The sequence below is a fragment of the Artemia franciscana genome, chromosome 17 (assembly GCF_032884065.1).
Source record: "Artemia franciscana chromosome 17, ASM3288406v1, whole genome shotgun sequence".
Classification (NCBI taxonomy): Eukaryota; Metazoa; Arthropoda; class Branchiopoda; order Anostraca; family Artemiidae; genus Artemia; species Artemia franciscana.
The window spans coordinates 30,695,705-30,717,157 of record NC_088879.1 but is presented as its reverse complement, the minus strand read 5'-3'; the positions used below and the strand labels follow the sequence as shown (position 1 = coordinate 30,717,157).

General features: G+C 34.0%; 1 protein-coding gene across 5 annotated transcripts in view; it reads left to right on the top strand.

Annotated features, from left to right (window-relative positions):
• Nucleotides 1-20,953, top strand: part of LOC136038139 (androgen-induced gene 1 protein-like) — a 73,000-nt gene extending 52,047 nt beyond the window's left edge. For all 5 annotated transcript variants that reach the window (XM_065721168.1, XM_065721165.1, XM_065721169.1 and 2 more), the window contains exons 3-6: nt 1,884-2,021; nt 2,628-2,845; nt 16,771-16,931; nt 20,776-20,953. In XM_065721168.1, the coding sequence (XP_065577240.1) occupies nt 1,884-2,021; nt 2,628-2,845; nt 16,771-16,931; nt 20,776-20,822 (564 nt within the window). In that variant the 3' untranslated portion in view covers nt 20,823-20,953. The remainder of the gene's footprint in view (nt 1-1,883; nt 2,022-2,627; nt 2,846-16,770; nt 16,932-20,775) is intronic.
• Nucleotides 20,954-21,453: the final 500 nt, after the last annotated feature.

The following is a 21,453-nucleotide window of genomic DNA, read 5'->3' as shown; positions in this document are numbered from 1 at the left end:
AGAAAACGGGAATTTGACAATATGATTATCAATTTTGTACTTCAATCATCAAAATAGAAAACCTTATTTTAAATATACAAAAATGAACAAAGTTAACTTCTAGTATTATTGATAAAATAATATGCATCAAAATTTGTTTTTTGAATTAGTTATGCTATAATTCTGTAATTAAATTAGAAATTTAAATTTTCAAAATTAAATTCAAATTTATTCAATTTGCTTGTGTTATGGTTAATGCTGTAGGCAGTACATTTGACCAAAGTAAGCAAAAAAGTAAAAAAGCAAAGTAAGCAGTAAGTAGACTAAAGCTAGCAAAATTAGACCAAAAATGATGAAGAAAGCTGTTCTATTAATATATACTTTAAACCTTTTTTAAATAATATTTTACTATTTTCAGTAATATTTTTTTAAATACTATTGATCCCGACTAAAAACGCCAAAAACGAGCTTTTATCATTAGACATAAAAAAAATAACTGACTAACCATTCAAAGAGATTTTTGAGTGTCTTATTCATAAGTAATATGTCTAATTTTCTGGGACTAACTAGGATAAGTAAGTGTAAGGTAAGTGCAGATAAGTGTAAGGTAAGTAGGTAAGTGTAGAGAATAACTAACCTGTCTCATTTTCTAGTCTGTTGCCAATTATGAAAAATAATTTTTTGTGAAAGATTAGTTATATCCTTTAGGCTATGTATACTGTACATTTGATTCACTTGAAGCCCGATTCTGGCTTTAATTCCTTTATGAAACTTTCTTGTAATCAAATCGGACTCAATCCATTCTTTAAACTGAAAAAACAAGAAGAAAACTAGACTTGGGGCACCAAGGCCTTGTGGAGTGTTGCTGCAACTGTGGCCTAGTGGGCACAGCTGTGGAGGAACATATGTATCTGTATTTCATGGATAATAAATATGTATGCTCCTGTATCACGTTTGCAGATGTGTTATGATTATTCTAAGTTATTATTTGTAAAGTCAGCATGTAATTGGAGAGATTTGAGAACTCCTCAAATAAGTTTTGTGTGTACGAAGTAATTGTCAGACTCTGTATCCGTATTATTTTTGTTTGTACCTCTATTGTGGTTGTGTAATATTTACTGTAGTTAGTGGATATCCTTGAAACAGCTCATTGTGTAAGCTTTTATTTCTTAGTGTATGAATAATTATTTGGAAATGAAATAGTGCATGTCTTCTTGCTTACTTTTCATGGCATTAAACATATAAAATACAACAAACATCAAAACCGAAAATTCTACAATAGAAAAAAAATGGAAACTTTGTTGAGAAATCATGATTTTTGGTTTTACTTCCCAAAAATTGATGAGAGTTGTGAAAATTTTACTTATATTGTCGAAGAGATAATATGAAGTCTATCAGTATTCTAACTTTTTCGATTTTCAAAATGGTAAACTTCAAAGCCAGGGTGATTCTACCTAGATAAAATGTAGAAAATTTGCAGAAACAAAACTTAAATAGAAATAGTTACAGAAAGAATTTCATTTATGGAAACCAATGTGAGCTTCAGCTGCTAGAAGATTAAGATCTGTCTATCCATGTTAGGGACAAAAAAATCAAAAATAATTTATTCAAACACAGGCTTTCAGGTGTCTTTCTCTCCGTCTCCATTTCTCTCGCTTTTTTCTTTCTCTCTCTCGTTCTTTTTTCATATCCCCCACTCTCTCTATTTCTTTCTCTCTCCATCTCACTCTTTCCTTCCTTCCCCCTCTCTCCTCTCTTTCCCTCCATCGTTCCTCTCTATCTCTTTCTCTCCACCTTCCCATTGTTTTCATTTAATTCAATTTTGTACTTTTATTAAGTTTTGCTTCTTTTCTGATTATTATTAGTTCATTTATTCACGACTTAGAATTTTCTTTTTTTTTCAGAATATTCAGCTGCTATATTTTGCTTTTTGCTGTATTGTTGATATACTAACAAGCAATGAATCTACAACAGCTAATCGAACAACATTACAAAGCATTCGTGACACGTTTTTTTCTACGGTTGTTTTTCCTATAGGCTTGGTAAGTATCTCTATTGTATCATAAAAAATGTTTCTTTCCAACAAATTATTTGCAGGAGTGTTCAATTGTTATCAAGGAATAATCAAGCAGATTGTTACCACAAACTGTTAGTAAAGAGCTACTCATGCTAATAATAACTCAAACTTAAAATAACTTCTGACAACAGAATATTTATAAAAGCACTTAGTTTATTTTGGTGATTCTAAATATTTATGATCAAAAGTAAAGTTGTTCATCAAAAGTTATAAGCTTGAGAAAAATTGCCTAATTTTAGGAAAAGGGGGCAAAACTTTTCCGTGGAGCTAAGTGTCTTTGTTGAAAATTATACCACAAATTCAACAAATTATACCACAAATTCAACAAATCAGGAAGCTCTGTTCCAAAAGGTCTTATGTACAAATATCCAAAATCTTTCTTTTTTTTCAAGAAGGGTGGTCACTAATGCCTGCTTTTTCCCCATGGCATAACAAGCTAAGCTTCCTGGGCCGGATAACCGTTTGATGTTTGTAATAGTGCTTTAGTAGGAATAAGTCTAATGTTTAGACTTATCTCTTCTTTGTTTAGTCTAATTTTTTATCTGCTATTAACTACATTCTTGTTTTCTAGTTTGTCTGTGTAACATTTTGGGGACTATTTGCTATTGATCGTGACCTTGTTTATCCTACAATTTTGGATACATTCATTCCAGTTTGGCTTAACCATGTAATGCATACAGTCATTTTACCGTTTGATCTCATCGAGCAAGCTGTTTGCTTTCACAGATATTTATCTACTCCTAAAGGCCTTCTGCTAAGTGGTGGTGCTATGGTTTTGTATGCTTTATGGTAAGTAAATTCAAAAGTTCTTACATTTTACAGGGCTCTTTATAATTTTAATTTTTTAATTGAAGGAGCTATGTTGACAGTTGTCTTTTATGTTTTTTTTTTTATTTTTTTTTTTTTTTTTTTTTTTTTTTTTTTTTTTTTACAGATATTTGAAAATATAGGCCCAGGTAAAAACCTTCTTTTGCAGATCTTGTTTTTGACTTTAAGTAAATATGATTTTTACTTGCAGGCAGCTTAAATTTAAGAATTTTTCGAAAGAACCATTGTACTTTATCGAATTAACAGGGCTTCTTGCCTAGTAAGGTCCTTCTGCTGGCGCTGCAGTATGTTACTGCACCCTACTTTGAAGTCTGGATCTCGCTTTACCAAGCTGAGATCAAACCCACTGCGTCATCACAGGATTATGAACCATTGTGCTGTGCATGCACTGGGAATTTGAAAATTTTCGCTGCTGTGCAAAAAATGCTGTAATCTCTAATCACCCACAGGTAGATGTTAGCACTGTGCTTAACAGTGGCAAACTATGGCACCAGTGACAAAGTACAAAATTCAAACAGCCTATCATTGCAACGTATTGATATAAAATCCGAAATATTCACCAGTAGTTCCAAAACAAACGCAGACCATCACTTAGTATTTTAGTGATTTTCTTGTAATAAATACCATGGGAAAATGATGCCTGTCGTTTCGGTGAAATCAATTAAATTTTGACTAAAGAAATTTTCAGACGTTCAAGTGAGAGAACCATACCCCAAAGATATTCCTCTCAATCGATATTATCATAGTTGCATGTAACAAATATTAAACTAAATACATCCCCACTTCCCCCTAAACTTCATTTCATAATTTAGCATAGAATCTCTGCATGCTTAAATGGCCTCAATTTTCAGGATTCCTCTTACCAAATTCCCATTGTAAGAGGCCTCACGCCTGTATTGCAGGTTCTGTAATATTCAAAATGAAACTTTAATTGTCGAGTAGTTGAATGTAATATGCTAACATTACCTATGTATACTCTTCAAATTAATTTGTTGAAGTGCCTCAAACCCAACAAACTACCACCTTGAGTTAGAAGGCTAGTCGGCCACACCCTTAAGAAAGGGTTTTTAACCTGGAATTAACACCATTATAGTCCAGAAACTGCTAAAAGATGTATACACTACAGCAAGCTGCCACATATCAACACTCTACTTTAAGATAGAGAAACAGGAAGGAGGCTCCAAAGTCTTGAGTGAAAAATCCATGTATTCAAAAAGAAGAAGAACTTGATGGGATAGTGCAAGTAAAAGCTTACATACTTTAAAATGTGTTTTTCTTTTCACCTGAAATTTGATTGTGTGTAGCTTTTCAGATAGATAAATTCTTAAGTGAGAAGGTGACCCTTCCCCCTCTTGGCTGGAAATAAGTTCAGTGTTTCTCATGGCTGGTACCATTCTCGTCTACGCCCTCTTCCAAAGGAAACACAATAGTAGCAAAACTGTAATATGTAGAAATTTTTTTTATGGATATACATGAAATGGAAAAGTTTCTAAGAAAGATCTTTTTGGTTAAATGTATTTTTCATTCCTGCTAAAATTCTAATTGTAATTCAAGTGATAGGTCATTGTGTCCTGAATTACACTGTTTTATTTCTAATCTTCTTTACTACAAAGACAAACTACCCTTTTCAGAAGAAGGCAAATCATGTTGTTTCAAGCAAATATTATTTCATTAAAATTTTCATTTCAAATACTACTTGGAAAATGTGGAACACTATCTAGTAATAGTTTTTTTTTCATCATATACGCATTTCTTATTAGAAAAAATTTGGACATATTTATTAGACATTAAATGTCATGTTGATATACAAGAGGACCCAACAAGGACAATGTTAAAACTGGAGAAAAGATGCACACTCAAGAAGTGAAGTTAGGTTAGTCCTAATGAAATATACCTAAGTATGTTGAAAATCAAATACTTTAATAGCAAAATTATGGAAACTAAAACAGTGAATTATGGAAATCAGGGCCCCCAGAAAGCATTATATTAAATGGTTTCTAACCTGACCCAACCAAAATATCGACTAAAATATTTAATGAAAATATACCTACATTGTTGTGTATATAAACTCTGACACTAAACTGAAAGAAACCGGTTCTGTCAGACCAAGAACTTGAGTTTGGTGGCTTTAACAGATAAGAACGCAGTTTTAAAGCGCAAATCACGTTTTATTGTAGAAGAACAATTATGATGTCAATTGTTGAAGGCAACAAAGAGGTATGGTAGTTTTCATCTTGGAACCTACAATTGATAAGGAATTGGGTTAGTAAATTCAAAACTTTCATGGTCTTTTACAGATAAATAAACAAAGTTACCTTAAAATACAAGAAACAGTAACAAATCTTTAAATAATAATATGCAGATTAATAATGTATGTAATAGTAAAAAAGTCTGCCTCAAAATACTTTTCAGATGTAATATACCGTTCTGTCCCCTACCAAAGAGGACTGCTATTGAAATAATAGATGGTGCTGCTGGAGACTAAGAAAATTAAATTAGTATTCTTGTGGAAAAAGTTGTTCAAAATTATCGCTGGTTTGTGTTCGTATTCGAGATAGTATTTATCACATCTTTGTTTGTTATATTGAATGTTTGTTAGTTACAATCTAATAAGATTCATTATGTTCAAATCGTTTTATTTTTGAAATTTCTGTTATCAAGTTTTCCTTTGTCGACATAGGGGATTTGTATTTTTTTCGACTTCTTCAGTTATTAGCACATATTAATCTCAACCCGCATTTAGTTTTGGCTTTGAAAGCTCCTACGAATCTTGCTACTACTTTTGATTCTGTCATCTATCTGTAAGATTCCTTGATGAGGATTGTTTACTAGGGGGAAGATCCCTTACTAGTAATTAGCACAGAGAAAATAATTAGAAAACTTTTCTTTGCACCAAGCATGAATAGGATCTGTGTTCGCTTTGTATTGTTTTATGAATTTCCAATCGAAACGGATTCCAAAGGTATACATGCGCGTTATTCTTCCAGAAAATACGTTTCACGGGCCCAACTAAAAAAAAAAAAAAAAAAAAAAAAAATTGAAAAAACCTATAAGAAAAAGAAAAAAGAAAGGTAAATGAATAAGTGAGTAGACCTGGGACAAGTTAGACAGATTTATGCGTCAATATATGATCACATAGTGAAGACAACCTAACGGTAAAGTATAGTGTGAAGAGTAAGTATCAGTAGGTGTTCTGACATTGATAATAATTTGAATTTTTCTTCTTCATTTTTTGTTTTTTGTTATTTTTTCTTCTTGATTATGTATATTGTCACACTTACAACCTTGTCAGTTGCAAAGTCTTGTCGTCATGAAGTTCTATCTTTTTTAGCTTAGAACTTATTCGTTAGGCGAAGAGATTATATTCTCTGATATTAAACTGTCAATTTGTCTTCATTTTTGGCCAATATTTTTTAGGAGGGGATGGTGGGGGGGTTCAGTTGTGGTAAATTCTAATATTGTGTATTGGCTACACGTTTAGTTAGCAATTATCCCTGTTTCGACTTGATCTCAGCACCATTCTACTCGTGAACGCCTGAACCAATTTGGCAGAAACTCTTAAAATTTTCACCAAAATTGCCAACCGAAAATATGCTGTTTAATTTCCATCATGACTTATGATGTTGGTTGGTACATTACAGTCAGAAAATTTTCAATGAAATAATCCCTCTCCCCCCCCAAAAAAAAGGTATTTTCCAAAATATAGAAAGAGGAGGACACAAAAAGATGCAGGTGTGGTATGGGCCGATTTTTCTTGCATTTTCCTCCGAGTCTTGGCGAATATTAATGCATATGTTTGATGCTAATTCGACAAAAAAATTGAATTAGATTACTTTTAATTGCCTGATTGCCAATTTTAGCAGCTTGTGATCAAGCGATTCTTCTTCGTTTTCCTCTTTATGTGTGATCTTAAAACGAGTCTATTAGATCCTTGTGATGCTTCATCCTATTCTAAACTTAGAGTATTATATGATGGAGGCTATCCATGACTTTTCTATTGAATTTAGACTTTCGTTTGTCTGGATTTCGTTAGTATTTGGTGATTTTGCTGGTGTCTGGAGATTACTAATCGAAAAAAGACTGGGTTAATTTTTGGCGTCAATCATGCGCCTGTCCAAACTTGTTAGGAAACTCGTCAGGAAAGCCTTACCAAAAAATAAAATTATAAAAGTGCACAACTGGAAATTTCTAGAGTAGACTAGAGAGAAGAGGAGAGAGAGGAGAGAGAGAGAGAGAGAGAGAGAGAGAGAGAGAGAGAGAGAGAGAGAGAGAGAGAGAGAGAGGAGAGAGAGAGAGAGAGAGAGAGAGAGAGGAGAGAGAGAGAGAGAGAGAGAGAGAGAGAGAGAGAGAGGAGAGAGAGAGAGAGAGAGAGAGAGAGAGAGAGGTTTATTAAACAACTTTCGCTTGGCTAATTTGCAGTTGCAAAAACATTAAAAACAAAACAAAATTTTGAACTGTTAAACAGACGTAAAAAAAGGCACAAATGAATTATAATATCGGTTTGTCCGTGCACGTATAGGAATCAATTTGGACTTCTGTCTGGTTCGGCTGTCAAGCGGGTCGTCTGCGGGTAAGATGTCTCGATGGGCTGGGTTTAAGGTCAATCTCCGAGGTTTGAAGCCTATGCTATTTTCCTATAGCAGTGAAATGCGTATTAACAACAGACACGAGCAGATTCTTTGATGAAAAAATTACTGTGGCTTCATTGAAAGCTTTAACATTAGACCGAACAAATTTGCATTTTTTTTCTTTAGAGCTTCATAAAAAATTAATTAGTGGGGACACCTCTAATTTTTAAAAGTAGTAATAAAATTACTTATAGAAGACGTAGAGAATTGTAAAGTAGCCTCTCGATTTGCCACAAGATTTCAAAATTTTTGGCCGTGAATTTTTTTTTGTTGTTGTCATCAGTTTCCTTTAAAATTTGCCATTTAAGATATTCTTCCTTTACTATTTAAAAGGGTTGTACTAATCATACAGCCATGATTTTTGTGTCGTTTTGTAGATCTTATACCGATAAATAATCCCAAAAATTCTCAAGTTTGTAGTTATTAGAGATGATTTTTAGCAATAATTCTTAGTATTCAAGATTTCCTCCTTTCTCATTGGCTTAAGCACTTCTTGAAGGGTTTGCCAGAATATCATTAAGAATGTTGACATCTCCTTAGCATTACCACCAGATTTAAAAGGAAGTTGAAAACATGTATAATTGGCAACAACACCTTGAGGCAATATCATTTTTAACACTTCATACGAATTGGAATTTGTTAGGTTACAAAGCAGATAACAATATTGGCCTTTAAAAGTAAAGAAATACCAATTGTAGGCCAATAAAATGTATGAACATTATTTTTAAAAAGAACATTATTCTTAAAAACACATCATTTTAAATATTATTGGCCTTTAAAAGTAAAGAAACACCGATTGTAGACCTATAAAATGGATAAACTTTATTTTTAAAAAGAAAATTATTCTTAGAAACACATCATTTTAAACATTATTCGCCTTCAAAAGTAAAGAAACACCGATTGTAGACCTATAAAATGTATGAACGTTATTTTTAAAAAGAACAATATTCTTAAAAACACATTATTTTAAACATTATTGGCCTTTAAAAGTAAAGAAACACCGATTGTGCGCCTTTAAAATGTATGAACGTTATTATTAAAAAGAACAATATTCTTAAAGACACATTATTTTAAACATTATTGGCATTTAAAAGTAAAGAAACATTGATTGTAGGCCTATAAAATGTATGAACATTATTTTAAAAAAGACATTATTCTTAAAAAGAACATTATTCTTAAAAACACATTATTTTAAACATTATTGGCCTTTAAAAGTAAAGAGACATCGATTGTAGGCCTATAAAATGTATGAATATTATTTTTAAAAAGAACTTTATTCTTTAAAACACATTGTTTTAAACATTATTGGCTCTTAAAAGTAAAGAAACGCCGATTGTAGGCCTATAAAATATACGAACATTATTTTTTTTAATCTAAAGTTGTAGGATATTCGTCCATTTTAGTTCCACGGGATCTCATTTTATTCCTAATAGTGCCGTATCTTAGAATATTTTGGTTTTTCCCCATCATCTCATACAGTTGATGATTTATAGGCTCGTTCATAAATGACTGACTACCCCGGTTTGGAACCGGGGTAATCATATACTTTGCTTTACGGAGTAATGCAAATACTATTAAATTAATGTCACTTAAAGTGATATGTTCGTGAAGGTCCATAATAAACATTGGGCACCCTTGCCCTGGGGTCATAAATACAGGTAAGGGAGGAAGGAAACCCCTTAGGGGTATTTAATAAATTTTTGAAACTACTTATATTTATATACTATTCGTCAAAAACAAGAGCTAAGAGCTCATATCGCACTTGTGACGAGGTCAAAAGGAGCCAAGAGCTCATATGATATGAGCTGTAGCAAAATTCTAAGGATTCTAAGGATCAAAAGTCACGAGGTCCTTCTAAATATCAAAATTCATTAAAATCCGATCGCCCACTCGTAAGTGAAAAATACCTCAATTTTTCTAATTTTTCCTCTCCCTTCAGCCCCCCAGATGGTTGAATAGAGGAAAACAACTGTAACGAGTCAATTAGTGCAGCTCCCTGATATGCCTACCAATTTTCATCGTCCTAGCACGTCCAGAAGCACTAAGCTCACCAAAGCACTGAACCACACCATCTAACTCCCCCAAAGAAAGCGGATCCAGTCCGGTTACGTCAATTACGTTTCTACGGCGTTTATAAGCGTTTTCCAAGATATGCGGCTTCCCCCTCGAACTCCCCCCCAATGTCAAGATCTGGTCGGGATTTGAAAGAAGAGCTCTGAGACATGAGTTTCTCCTAATTATCAAATTTTATTAACATCCGGTCACACATTCTTAAGTTAAAAACACCTCAATTTTTCTAATTTTTCCAAATTAACAACTTCCAGCTCCCCCAAAGAGAACGGATCCGTACCAATAATGTCAATCTCGTATCTATAGCTTGTGCTTATTCTTCCCATCAAGTTTGATCCCGATCTCTCCACCCTAAGCGTTTTCCAAGATTTCCGGTTTCCAAGGTTTCTGTTTTCCCTCCAACACTCTATGTCCTTGGATCCAGTTCGAATTGAAAATGGATTATCTGAGACATAAGATCCTTCTACATATTAAGTTTCATTAAGATCCGATCACCCATTCGTAAGATGCCTCAATTTTCACATTTTCCAAGAATTCCCGTTTCCCCCTCCAGCTCCCTTCAATGTCACCGGATCAGGTCGGGATTTAAAATGAGAGTTTTAAAGCACAAGATCCTTCTAGATATCAAATTTCATTAAGATCTGAACACCCGTTCGCAAGTTACAAATACCTCATTTTTACTAATTTTACCGAATTACTCCCCCCCAACTCCACCCAAGAGAGCGGATCCGAGCCGATTATGTCAGTCACCTATCTTGGACTTGTGCTTATTCTTTCCACCAAGTTTCATCCTGATCTCTCCGCTTTAAGCGTTTTCCAATATTTCCGGTCCCCCCCCCACTGATGACACTGGATCTGGTAGGGATTTAAAATGAGAGATCTGGGTTTCGAGGTCCTTCTAAATATGGAATTTCATTAAGGTACAATCACTCTTTCATAAGTTAAAATACCTAATTTTGTCTATTTTTTTAGAATTAACCCTCCTCCCCCCCCAACTCCCCCAAAGAGAGCAGATCCGTTCCGGCTATGTCAATCTCGCTAGGACTTGTACTTATTTTTACCACCAAGTTTCATCCTGACCCCTATACTCTAAGCGTTTTCCAAGATTTTAGGTCCCCCCCCAACTTCCTCTTCACCGAATCCGGTCGGGATTTAAAATAAGAGCTCTGAGACATGATATCCTTCCAAATATCAAATTTCAATAAGATCCAATCTCTCCTTCGTAAGTTGAAAATACCTTATTTTTTTTAATTTTTCAGTATTAACCCTCCTCCTCCCAACTCCCCCGAAGAGAGCAGATCCGTTCCAGTTACGTCAGTCTCATATCCAGGACTTACGATTATTTTTACCACCAAGTTTCATTCCAATCCCCCACTCTAAGCGTTTTCCATGATTTTAGATTTCCCCCCCCCCCCAATGTCACCGGATCCGGTCGGAATTTAAATTAGGAGCTATGAGAAACGATATCCTTCCAAACATCAAATTTCATTGATATCTGATGACTCTTTCCTAAGTTAAAAATACCTCATTTTTTCTAATTTTTCAGAATTAACCCTCCCCCCAACTCCCCCAAAGAGAGCGAATCCAGTCCGGTTACGTCAATCACGTATCTACGATATTTGCTTATTCTACCCACCAAGTTTCATCCCGATCTCTTCACTCTAATCATTTTCCAAGATTTTCGGTTTCCCCCACCACCTCCGCCTACTCTCACCAGATCTGGTCGGGATTTGTAATAAGAGTGCTGAAGCACAAGATCCTTCTAAATATCAAGTTTCATTAAGATCTGATCACCTGTCCATAAATTACAAATACCTCATTTTTCTAATTTTTCCGAATTACCCCCCCCCCCCCAACTCTCCCAAAGAGTGCGGATCCAGTCCAGTTATGTCACGTATCTTGGATGTGTGCTTATTCTTCCCACCAAATTTCATCCTGACCTCTCCACTCTGAGCGATTTCGAAGATTTCTGGCCCCCCCCCCACAACTCCCCCCAATGAAACTGGATTCAGCCAGATCTAAAATAAAAGATCTGAGTTGCAAGATCCTTCTTAATATGAGATTTCATTAAGATTCGATCACTCCATCGTAACTTAAAAACACCTCATTTTTTCGAATTAACCGTCCCTGCACTCCCCCCCCCCACAGACGGTCGAATCGGCTAAGTGACTATTTCTAATTTAATCTTGTCTGGTACTGATATTTCTCATTTTTCAGAATTAACCCTCCCCCCAACTTCTCCAAAGAGAGTGGACCAATTCCGAATATGTCAATCACGTATCTAGGATTTGTGCTCATTTTTACCACCAAGTTTCATCCCGGCCTTTTTTTTCGAATTAACCGTCTCCCCACTCCCCCCAGATGATCGAATTGGGGAAACGACTATTTCTATTTTAATCTAGTCTGGTTCCTGATACGCCTGCCAAATTTCATCGTCCTAGCTTATCTGGAAGTGCCTAAACTAGTAAAACAGGAAAAGACAGACAGACAGACCGACAGAATTTATGATCACTATATGTCACTTCGTAAATACAAAGTGCCACAAAAACTTGTTAATAACACAGAAATTTACGAAATTTTTTCTAAGACCTTTTAAGCCCTGAAAGCAAGAGATAAATTAGGGTCTAACTCGGTGTCTTCAAGTATCGCCTCGATTTACAATTAGCTACAACTGAAGCCCAGCTGGAGAAAATAAAAAGTCATCTGCTGGAAAATATAACCAATCAAACAGTTCGTGATAACGAACTGTAGTAAGGAGCGACCCGGCTCAATAGTAACCAAAACTAAAAAAAAATGGAATTTTGATACCAATAGTTACATCAAAAGAATCACATTTTAATGCTGATTTTAAATATATAAGTTTCATCAAGACCACTTATACCCATCGAAAGTTACGAGCCTGAGAAAATTTGCCTCATTTTAGAAAATAGGGGGAAACACCCCCTAAAAGTCATAGAATATTAACGTAGAACCTTATTGTTACCTTATTGTTCCCGTTACCTTATTGTAGAAGTTTCAAGCTCCTATCTACAAAAATGTGGAATTTCACATTTTTTGCCAGAAGACAGATCACGGATGCGTGTTTATTTGTTTGTTTTTTTGTTTGTTTTTTCCCCAGGGATGATCTTATCGACTGAGTGGTCCTAGAATGTCGCGAGAGGGCTCATTCCAATGGAAATTAAAAGTTCTAGTGCCCTTTTTAAGTGACCAAAAAATTGGAGGGCACCTAGGCCCCCTCCCACGCTCTTTTTTCCCAAAAGTCACTGGATCAAAATTCTGAGATAGCCATTTTATTCACCATAGTCGAAAAACCTAATAGCTATGTCTTTAGGGACGACTCACTCCCCCGCAGTCACCGTGGGAGGGGCTGCAAGTCACAAACTTTGACTTGTGTTAACATATAGTAATGGTTACTGGGAAGTGTACAGACGTTTTCAGGGAGATTTTTTTGATTTAGGGGGGAGAGTTGAGGGGGGGTTACTTTGGAGGATATTTCCATGGAGAAGTTTCTCATGGGGGAAGAGAATTTCAATGAAGGGGGCGCAGGATTTTCTAGCACTGTTTGAAAAAACAACGAAAAAATAAATATGAAAAGTTATTTTTCTACTGAAAGTAAGGAGCAGCATTAAAGCTTAAAACGAACAAAAATTATTACGCATATGAGGGGTTTACCTTCTCGTTATACCTCACTCTTTACGCTAAAGTATTTTTAGTAATTTCAACTATTTTCTCTACGGCCTTTGTGATTCAGAGGTCATTCTTAAGGAATTGGGACAAAATCTAAACTTTAGTGTAAAGAGCGAGGTATCGACGAGGGTTGAACCCCATCATATACGTAATAAAAACATACGAATATAGAAGTTCGTTACGTAAGTTAATTCGTAAGTTACGTATATTTTTTACCAATGAAGAAGTTTGTAAAAAATTAAAAGTTCTAGTTGGTTTTTTAAGCAATCAAAAACTTGGAGGGCAACTAGGCCTCCTCCCTCGCTTCTTTTTCTCAAAATCTTCCGATTAATTGTAATTAATTATTATGCAAATTTCGTTTCAATTATTTATGTGCGGAGAGCCAAGATCAAAACATGCATTAATTCAAAAACGTCCAGAAATTAAATAAAAAAAAAACAAGTTTTTTTTTAAATGAAAGTAAGGAGCAACATTAAAACTTAAAACGAACAGAAATTACTCCGTATATGAAAGAGGCTTTTCCTCCTCAACGCCCCGCTCTTTACGCTAAAGTTTCTTACTGTTTTAAAATAGAGTTAAGAGAAAGAGTCAAACTTTAGCGTAAAGAGCGGGGCGTTGAGGAGGAAAAGCCCCTTTCATATACGGAATAATTTCTGTTCGTTTTAAGTTTTAATGTTGCTCCTTACTTTCATTTACTGAAAAGTTCAATGACCCAAATTCATTGAACAAAGAAGGTATTGAACTGATAATCAGCCAGGTTTATGATTCAATCACACTTGAGTTTAATCCAAAGTTTGCAAAAATTGAGCAGGCTCTACTAGGTAGTCTGAGATTTCAAATTGAAAATTTGGAGGAGAGAATTGGTCAAATAGAAAAAAAGCTTGATAATTATGATAAGGAGTCCATGCTTGATAGCCTTGTAGCCTTGTATTTCATGGGGTAAAGTAGTTACATGGTGTAGACACTCATACGACAATGTCTAACATTATAAATAGCAAAATGTCTGTGCTGAGTCCTTTACTTTATTTAGTTTACGTGAACATGATGCGCGTTTATCTAAAGGATACATATATTACTAACATTATTGTTAATAAAATTTGCAAATTCCACAGATAATTTGATAGCAAAAGCTCATATTACTCTCAAAAGATTAGAGATGTTTACAAGTTTAAGTTTGCTGTGTGTGAATGTAAAGAAAAATTTTTACTGACATTCTGTAGAGTGGGTGATTCTGTTGATGTAAGTAGTTAAGTTCTATTTGGTGAAAAGCCTATTTTACAAGTTATATCACTGCGGTACCTCGGCTTCCATATTGATTCTAATCTATCGTGGAAGCATCATAGCGACATTATCTCCACCAAAGCTGCACGTGGAGTTGGCATCCTCAAAAGATTGAAGCATATTCTGCCGGAACGTATTCTTCGCACGATATATTTTGCAATAATCTACCCATATATCATACGGATGTTTAGTCTGGAGAAGCAATTTTTATGTTAATTACAAGCTAAATGGCTTTCTCATAGTTTTGATCGGACGATTTTGCTAAAAAAAAGGGGGTGGGAGAGGAGGCCTAGTTACCTCTTAATTTTTGGTTACTTAAAAATACAACTAGATTTGTTTTTGTTTTTGTTTTACAAACGATTTTGTTAGTATTAAACATGCGAACCTTACGAATTAGCTTATGTAACGAACTTATATATTTGTGCATTTTTATTACGTATATGAGGGGTTTGCCCCCTCGTCAATACCTCTTTCTTTACACTAAAGCTTGAATTTTGTCCCAAATCTTTCAGAATGACCCTTGAATCACAAAGGCCGTAGAATAACTAGTTAGAGTTACTAAAAATACTTTAGCGTAAAAAGCAAGGTATTGTGGAAGAGACGAACCCCCTTATATAAGTAATATTTTACGTTCGTTTTAAGTTTAAATGTTGATCATTGCTTCCAGTTGAAAAAAAAAATTCTCGTTGTCTTTTTATAAATGATGCTAGAAAATACTGCGACCCCTTCATGGAAATTCTCTTCCCTCATGAAAATTGCTCCATGGAAAAATTCTCCCACGTAACCTGTACCCCCCCCCCGACCCACCCTAACCCCAACACAGAAAAGTCCCCCTGAAAACGTCTGTACACTTCATAATTAACAACTACTATGTGTAAACAATGGTCAAAGTTTATAAGTTGCCGCCCCTCCCCCGGGAACTGTGGTGGATTTAGTCATCCCTTAAGACATAGTTATTAGGTTTTTGACTAAGTTAAACAGAATGGATATCTCAAAATTTTGATCCGGTGACCTTAGAGAAAAATGTACGTTGGAGGGGGCCTCGGTGCCCTCCAATTTTTTGGTCACTTAAAAAGGACACAAGAACTTTTAATTTACGTTAGAATGAACCCTCTTGCGACATTCTATGACAACTAGGTTGATACGATCACCCCCGAGGAAAAAAACAACAAAAAAAAAAATACGCATCCGTTATCTGTCTTCTGGCAAAAATACAAAATTCCATTTTTTTATGATAGGGGCTTGAAACTTCTACAGTAGGGTTCTCGGATACGCTGACTCTGATGGTTTGATTTTTATTTAAGATTCTGTGACTTTTAGAGGGTATTTCCGTCTATTTTCTAAAATAAGGCACATTTTCTCAGGCTCGTAACTTTTGACCGGTAAGACTAAACTTGATGAAACTTATATATTTAAAATCAGCATTAAAAATGCAATTCTTTTGATGTAACTATATGTATCAAAACTTCGTTTTTTAGAGTTTTGGTTACTATTGAGCCTGGTCCCTCCTTACTACAGTTTGTTACCACGAACTGTTTGAAAATGTAACTTGTAAATGAATAAAAGTAATATATTCTACTATAACGTTGAGATAGAACTTACCAATGTCTCAGGTTTTCCTGTACCTTATTTGTTCTTGTTTTTTTTTCGGTCCATTGTGAAAATTCAAATGCTAAACTGTTATCTGACTTGTAACCAACCAAATTCCAATGGTCAGCTGTTACTAATTAGACATGTGAAAAATTTAAATTCCCTTTAAATCCGGTCGTAATATTCAAGGAAGTCAACCGACTTTAAATATTCTGGTACAACCCTCAAGAGAGCAATTAAGCCAATGAGAAATTAGGAAATCTCGGTACGTATTTCAATGCTATCTTAATAGAATTCGCTTTCAACCTAGGAGATTGACCTTAAAAGCAATGCTTTTCCAAACCTCATGATGAGATCACACAATCTTTGTTCTAGGCACTGAATTAAATTTTACTTAAAATTTTGCTACTTTAAATTTTAATGAAAATAAAACAACTCTTTTTTGGAAACATTAGCCCTTTGTATATCTGTTAGTAACCAAATGAGCAGTGAGTCCCAGATCCCAATCAAATTTAAAGATTTTTGTGGATATATTCTTAATTTGTGCATATTTGACCTATTTTGCTGTTTTGATAAATTGTACTCCCAGTCCTGTGTACCCTTATTTCTGATGATATTGTTTTTATTTAGGGTGTTTTATATTGCATATCGTACCAGTTTTTGGGTTTATCCAGTTCTCGCTGTTCTCAATTGGACATTCAGAATCCTGTTCATTCTTGGCTGTATGGCTCTCGCCATGGTTTTCTATTTATTCGGACAGACTTTGAATAGCATGCTCTGGGGAAAACAAGGTAAAATATATTTTTTTAGATTAGTTTATTTATTTAATTCATTTAGTTATTTAATGTATGCATTAAGTAAATTCAGTTAATTTGATTTTTTGTTACTTTATTTAAATAATTTATTTGGTCAATTTATCTAGATGAAAATGAACTATTTGGGTGGGTATGTTTTCCTCCTTCTGAAGGTGCTATTTTCTTATCCGATTCTAGCGATGTCAACCCTTGTACAAAAAACAACAAGTCGTACGAAAGTACAATTCGTATGCTAATTTTCTCGTAATGATTTAGATTTTTCTCATGAACTAAATATTAGAATTATTTTATTATTTATATGACAAACATACTATAGTCCGTATTTAAAATCCTGCAATTAGATGTAAATAAATTTAATAGTAGTTCATTTTACTTTATAATAAATAAGGAAATTTTGTAAAATTTATTCATTGCAAAGTTTATCAACTGACTTCTATCATTCACTCCAGCTGAATTATTTCTGATCCGATTCTAGCGATGTTAACTATTGTACAAAAAACAATGAGTCGTACGAAAGTAGAAATCGTCTGCTAAAGTTCTTGAAATGATTTAGATCTTACTCATGAAGGAAATAGTATGAAGTGCAAACTCTGTGCTTTAGAATGTATGGGGGGAGTTAGTTCTACACCCCTTAGCTTCTTATAGTTTTGGGTTTATTTTATTTACTGAGGATGGTTTAGGATATTTTCAGACTTGAAAATTATTCGACGGTATTTTGCTCATCTTTGGTTTAATGAAGAAGCTCTTTACTTTTCATTGATTTTTTTTTTTTTTTTTTTTTTTTTTTTTTTTTTTTTTTTAATTAATTAATTCATAAAGAATAACGAGTCGTGCGAAAGCACAACTCTTATGCTAGAATTTTTTTAACGGTTTAAATTTTTTCGTATGAAGGAAATATCAGGATTATTTTATTATTTATACGACAAGCATATTGTATTCTGCATTCAAATCGTACAATTAGATATAAATAAATATATAATTAATTCATGTTACTTTATAATAAATAAGCAAGTATTATAAAATTTGTGAAGTTTATTTAGTGTTTATTTTCTATGGTGTAAGTAGATTATATAAAATCTACTCATTATAAAATTTATCCACTGTTTATTTTCTGTGATATCATTCACTCCAGCTGAATTTACTATGTTCTGGTCCGATTCAACTTTAATGCTGAAATTCTCCCAACAATGTATGTTTTTTGACAAAAAAAATTATTTCATTATTTATGTAATAAAAAACCAAAGAGTTATATGGTTCGGTATAAAATTGGATCAGTTTTTTTTTTTTTGTATTTTATTCATCAATGTTTTTCACTGAATTTATAAATCCAGTTTTAATGTACGCATTGGCTAATATATTTCAATAATTCCTTAAGGGGTTAAATATATCTCATTTCCTTGCATAGCAACTTTTAACGAAATTCGCGTGTTTTTTTTATTATTGTTCTTAGATTTAGTAATCATAGGTTTTATGAAAAAATGGTTTAACGATTATTAAATGGTATTTGTAGCCATAACTAAAAATATGAAATGAATAACTAAAGCTGAACAGGACACTTTGACAAAACTTGGAAAAAGAACTTGGACTCGCAGTGCAATTCACAAAGGAAACATACATGAATATGTTGCCTGCCTAATAGACTATTTTGTATGAATATTCTCAGCGCAAGCGAAGAATAATGAGGATTTAAAAAAAGTACAATAAGTTAAAAGCGAAGCACCAAAGACCTTAAAATAAATTACAAAACAAAAGGAGAGCTAAGGTAAAGAAAAAATCAGACATAAAACTGTGTTAGCCATGCTAATTTCAGAAAGTGATGAAAATCAATTATTTTAAGAAAATATCTGTTGGAAATATCTGGAATTTTGTTTCCTTTATCACAAAAATTTTCAAAGCTCATGCAATGTCATTGCTTTCTTTTGGGGGGGGGGAGGCGATGAAAGCTCCTTACTTGAAAATACCTTTCTGGGTCCTAATTAGGACTAAAAATCCAGTCGGGAAACTACTTTTCGACTTACCAAAAATCCACGAAACTGTAGAGCAATAATTAATGCGTTCAGAATTATATTTCTCTTGCTTTGTTTTATTGCATTAACGCAGTACAATTTATACACATCAACTTGCACCAAGGTAGATTCGATGTGTCTTCTTTATCATGAGGAAGAAACCAGCAACAACAAAAAATAAAAACTTCGAAAAGAAGAGAAAGAGGGGGAGAGAAGAAACAAAAAGTATGGAAAGTCTGTTATCTTTTACAGAAAAGAAGTGTCATATAAGGTGTGAAAATTCCGCGAAAGAGAAATAAGTCTTTGCAAGATGCAAGCAAGGCCGTGTCCAGGGGGGAGGTCCCCCCCCGAAATGTTTGTTCGACTCGTAAATACGTAAAAAATTGAAGATAAACAACTTTTTAATGCCTTTTTTGAAGTTTTTGTACCCCCCTCCCCCCGAAAAAATTATTTTGTTTTTAGTACCCCTTTCTAACATGTTATCGATAGCTTATTGAACACTTCCTTCAAATGTAAAAGCTATAGTTTAAATCTTCTGTCTAGAAAGCGTACGGAATTTTTTATTTTGTCTTAAGAATGATACAGATGTATATGTTTTGTTGTGGGAGATCGTATTCGATTGGTGCGTAACATGGCCCGATACGTATCAAATCGTGTTGGGTTCGATCAGATCATAATAATGTGCCATTTTGAATATTTGGCGCCACAAAGCAACCATTTTCTAACAAGGATAAAATGCTTTAAATCAAGAATTTTTAAAAAGTCTGCCATTATAAAACAGTTGAAAGCTGTTGTAAGTACATCTGGCTCCTACGTTTTTCTTCGTGGTGGAGCACTTGGCCCCGAAAGATATGTGTGTCCCGGCGTCCTGGTATCTTTTTAGAGTCGTAATAATATGGAATTCGGAGATGGAAATATTACTAATTGTATTGTACAATTACGCAATTTTTTTTAAACTAATAAACCGTTATAGCAACTGTAGTTTTAAATAAAGCTGCATTCAGATGTGTCTAAACCTATGCCCTTTCCATTTCTTTCGTGATACACATACTTACTGGGGAGAAATAGTTTCGTCCATAAAAAGTATTTCTTTGACTGATATTTTACCATAATGTGTCTTCTATTCAATCTTCTAAGCCTTAGAAATAGAGGAGTAGAAATAGGCTCTTGTGAAGAGCCTAAGTTGTGCCCCGGAGAGGCACAATTTAGGCTTTGAATCAATTCTCGAAGTTTCATTTAAGTGACTCAACCGCTTTCCAATATGGTAAAGCCCCTTATCTAAATTTTCCTTATATTTAAATATATGTCTTTAGTTTTTTTGTAATTTGGAACTCCTTAACATTTTGCCTCCTCATCAACGTAAGTTGTCAGTGTTGTAACGTCTTGCCTCAAAGTGCAAATCTAGGTTTGATCCTGTGGAGATACCGGAGATCAAGTTTAATATATTCACTTAATAATCTTTGATAGTAGAACTAAAGTTTTAAATTTCTGCGAATTAAAATCCAACCAATAATTAAAACATTAATGTCGGCCAGCAGTTTGAACTAATGTTGTAGCAATTGTCAGACTTTCGGTGTTTTAGTGTTGCTTATTTTTCATGAGATGTGAATGCTATTACATATTACTTGTTGCATATGCATTACTTGTTATATGCATGTGGGTTGTGTTTTGTTTTTCTCCCTATGTCAATTGTGTACGTTTTTTAATTATTCATTTTATGTGTTAAGAATTGTATTTTGTTTGTTGCCCTGGCTCAGTGGATTGTTTGCAATATCTATCTATTAACATTTTATAATGTTTCTGCTTATTTTTAGAAATTAAGAAGAGTTCGAAGAAGCGGAAGTCTAAGAAAACTGCTTAAATTGAAGTTAGACAAAACAGTGATTGTGGAAATTTTAAAACTGCCTTTCTCCAGTGAAGCGTTTTTATATCTGTTGAATTTGTTCTGTTTTGTACCTCTTTTAAGTCATTAGAATGTATGTATTATAGTAACCAGTTTCATATAGCAACTATAGTTAACAATCCTATATCTAATATATAGAAATTTAATATATAATTCTATATTTATATATAGATTCTATTTATATATAGAATTCTATATAAATAATATATAGAAACTCCTCTCTACTTCTAACACTCTATAAATCTTATTTCATTCTGTGTCGAATATAGTAACCATATATATTATAGTCCGAGCCGTTCCTAGGGTTGGTGGCGCGTGGAGAAAAATTAATTACAGCGTCGCTCTCTCGGCTCAAATGCAAGCAAAAAAAGCCGAACCAAAGGGAAAAATTGGATCAAGTGGACAATTCCCTAAAAGCGACCCCCCCCCCCCCAAAGCCACGGTAACCGGGCAACTGCCCAGACCCCCCCCCCCCACCCTAGGAACGGCTCTGGTTATAGTAACCATTCAAACAAGTTTCGTAAAAGAGTTTTGTTAGCGCAATTCACCTTGTTTTTGAACAAATAGGTCTCAATTGACATAAAAAGGG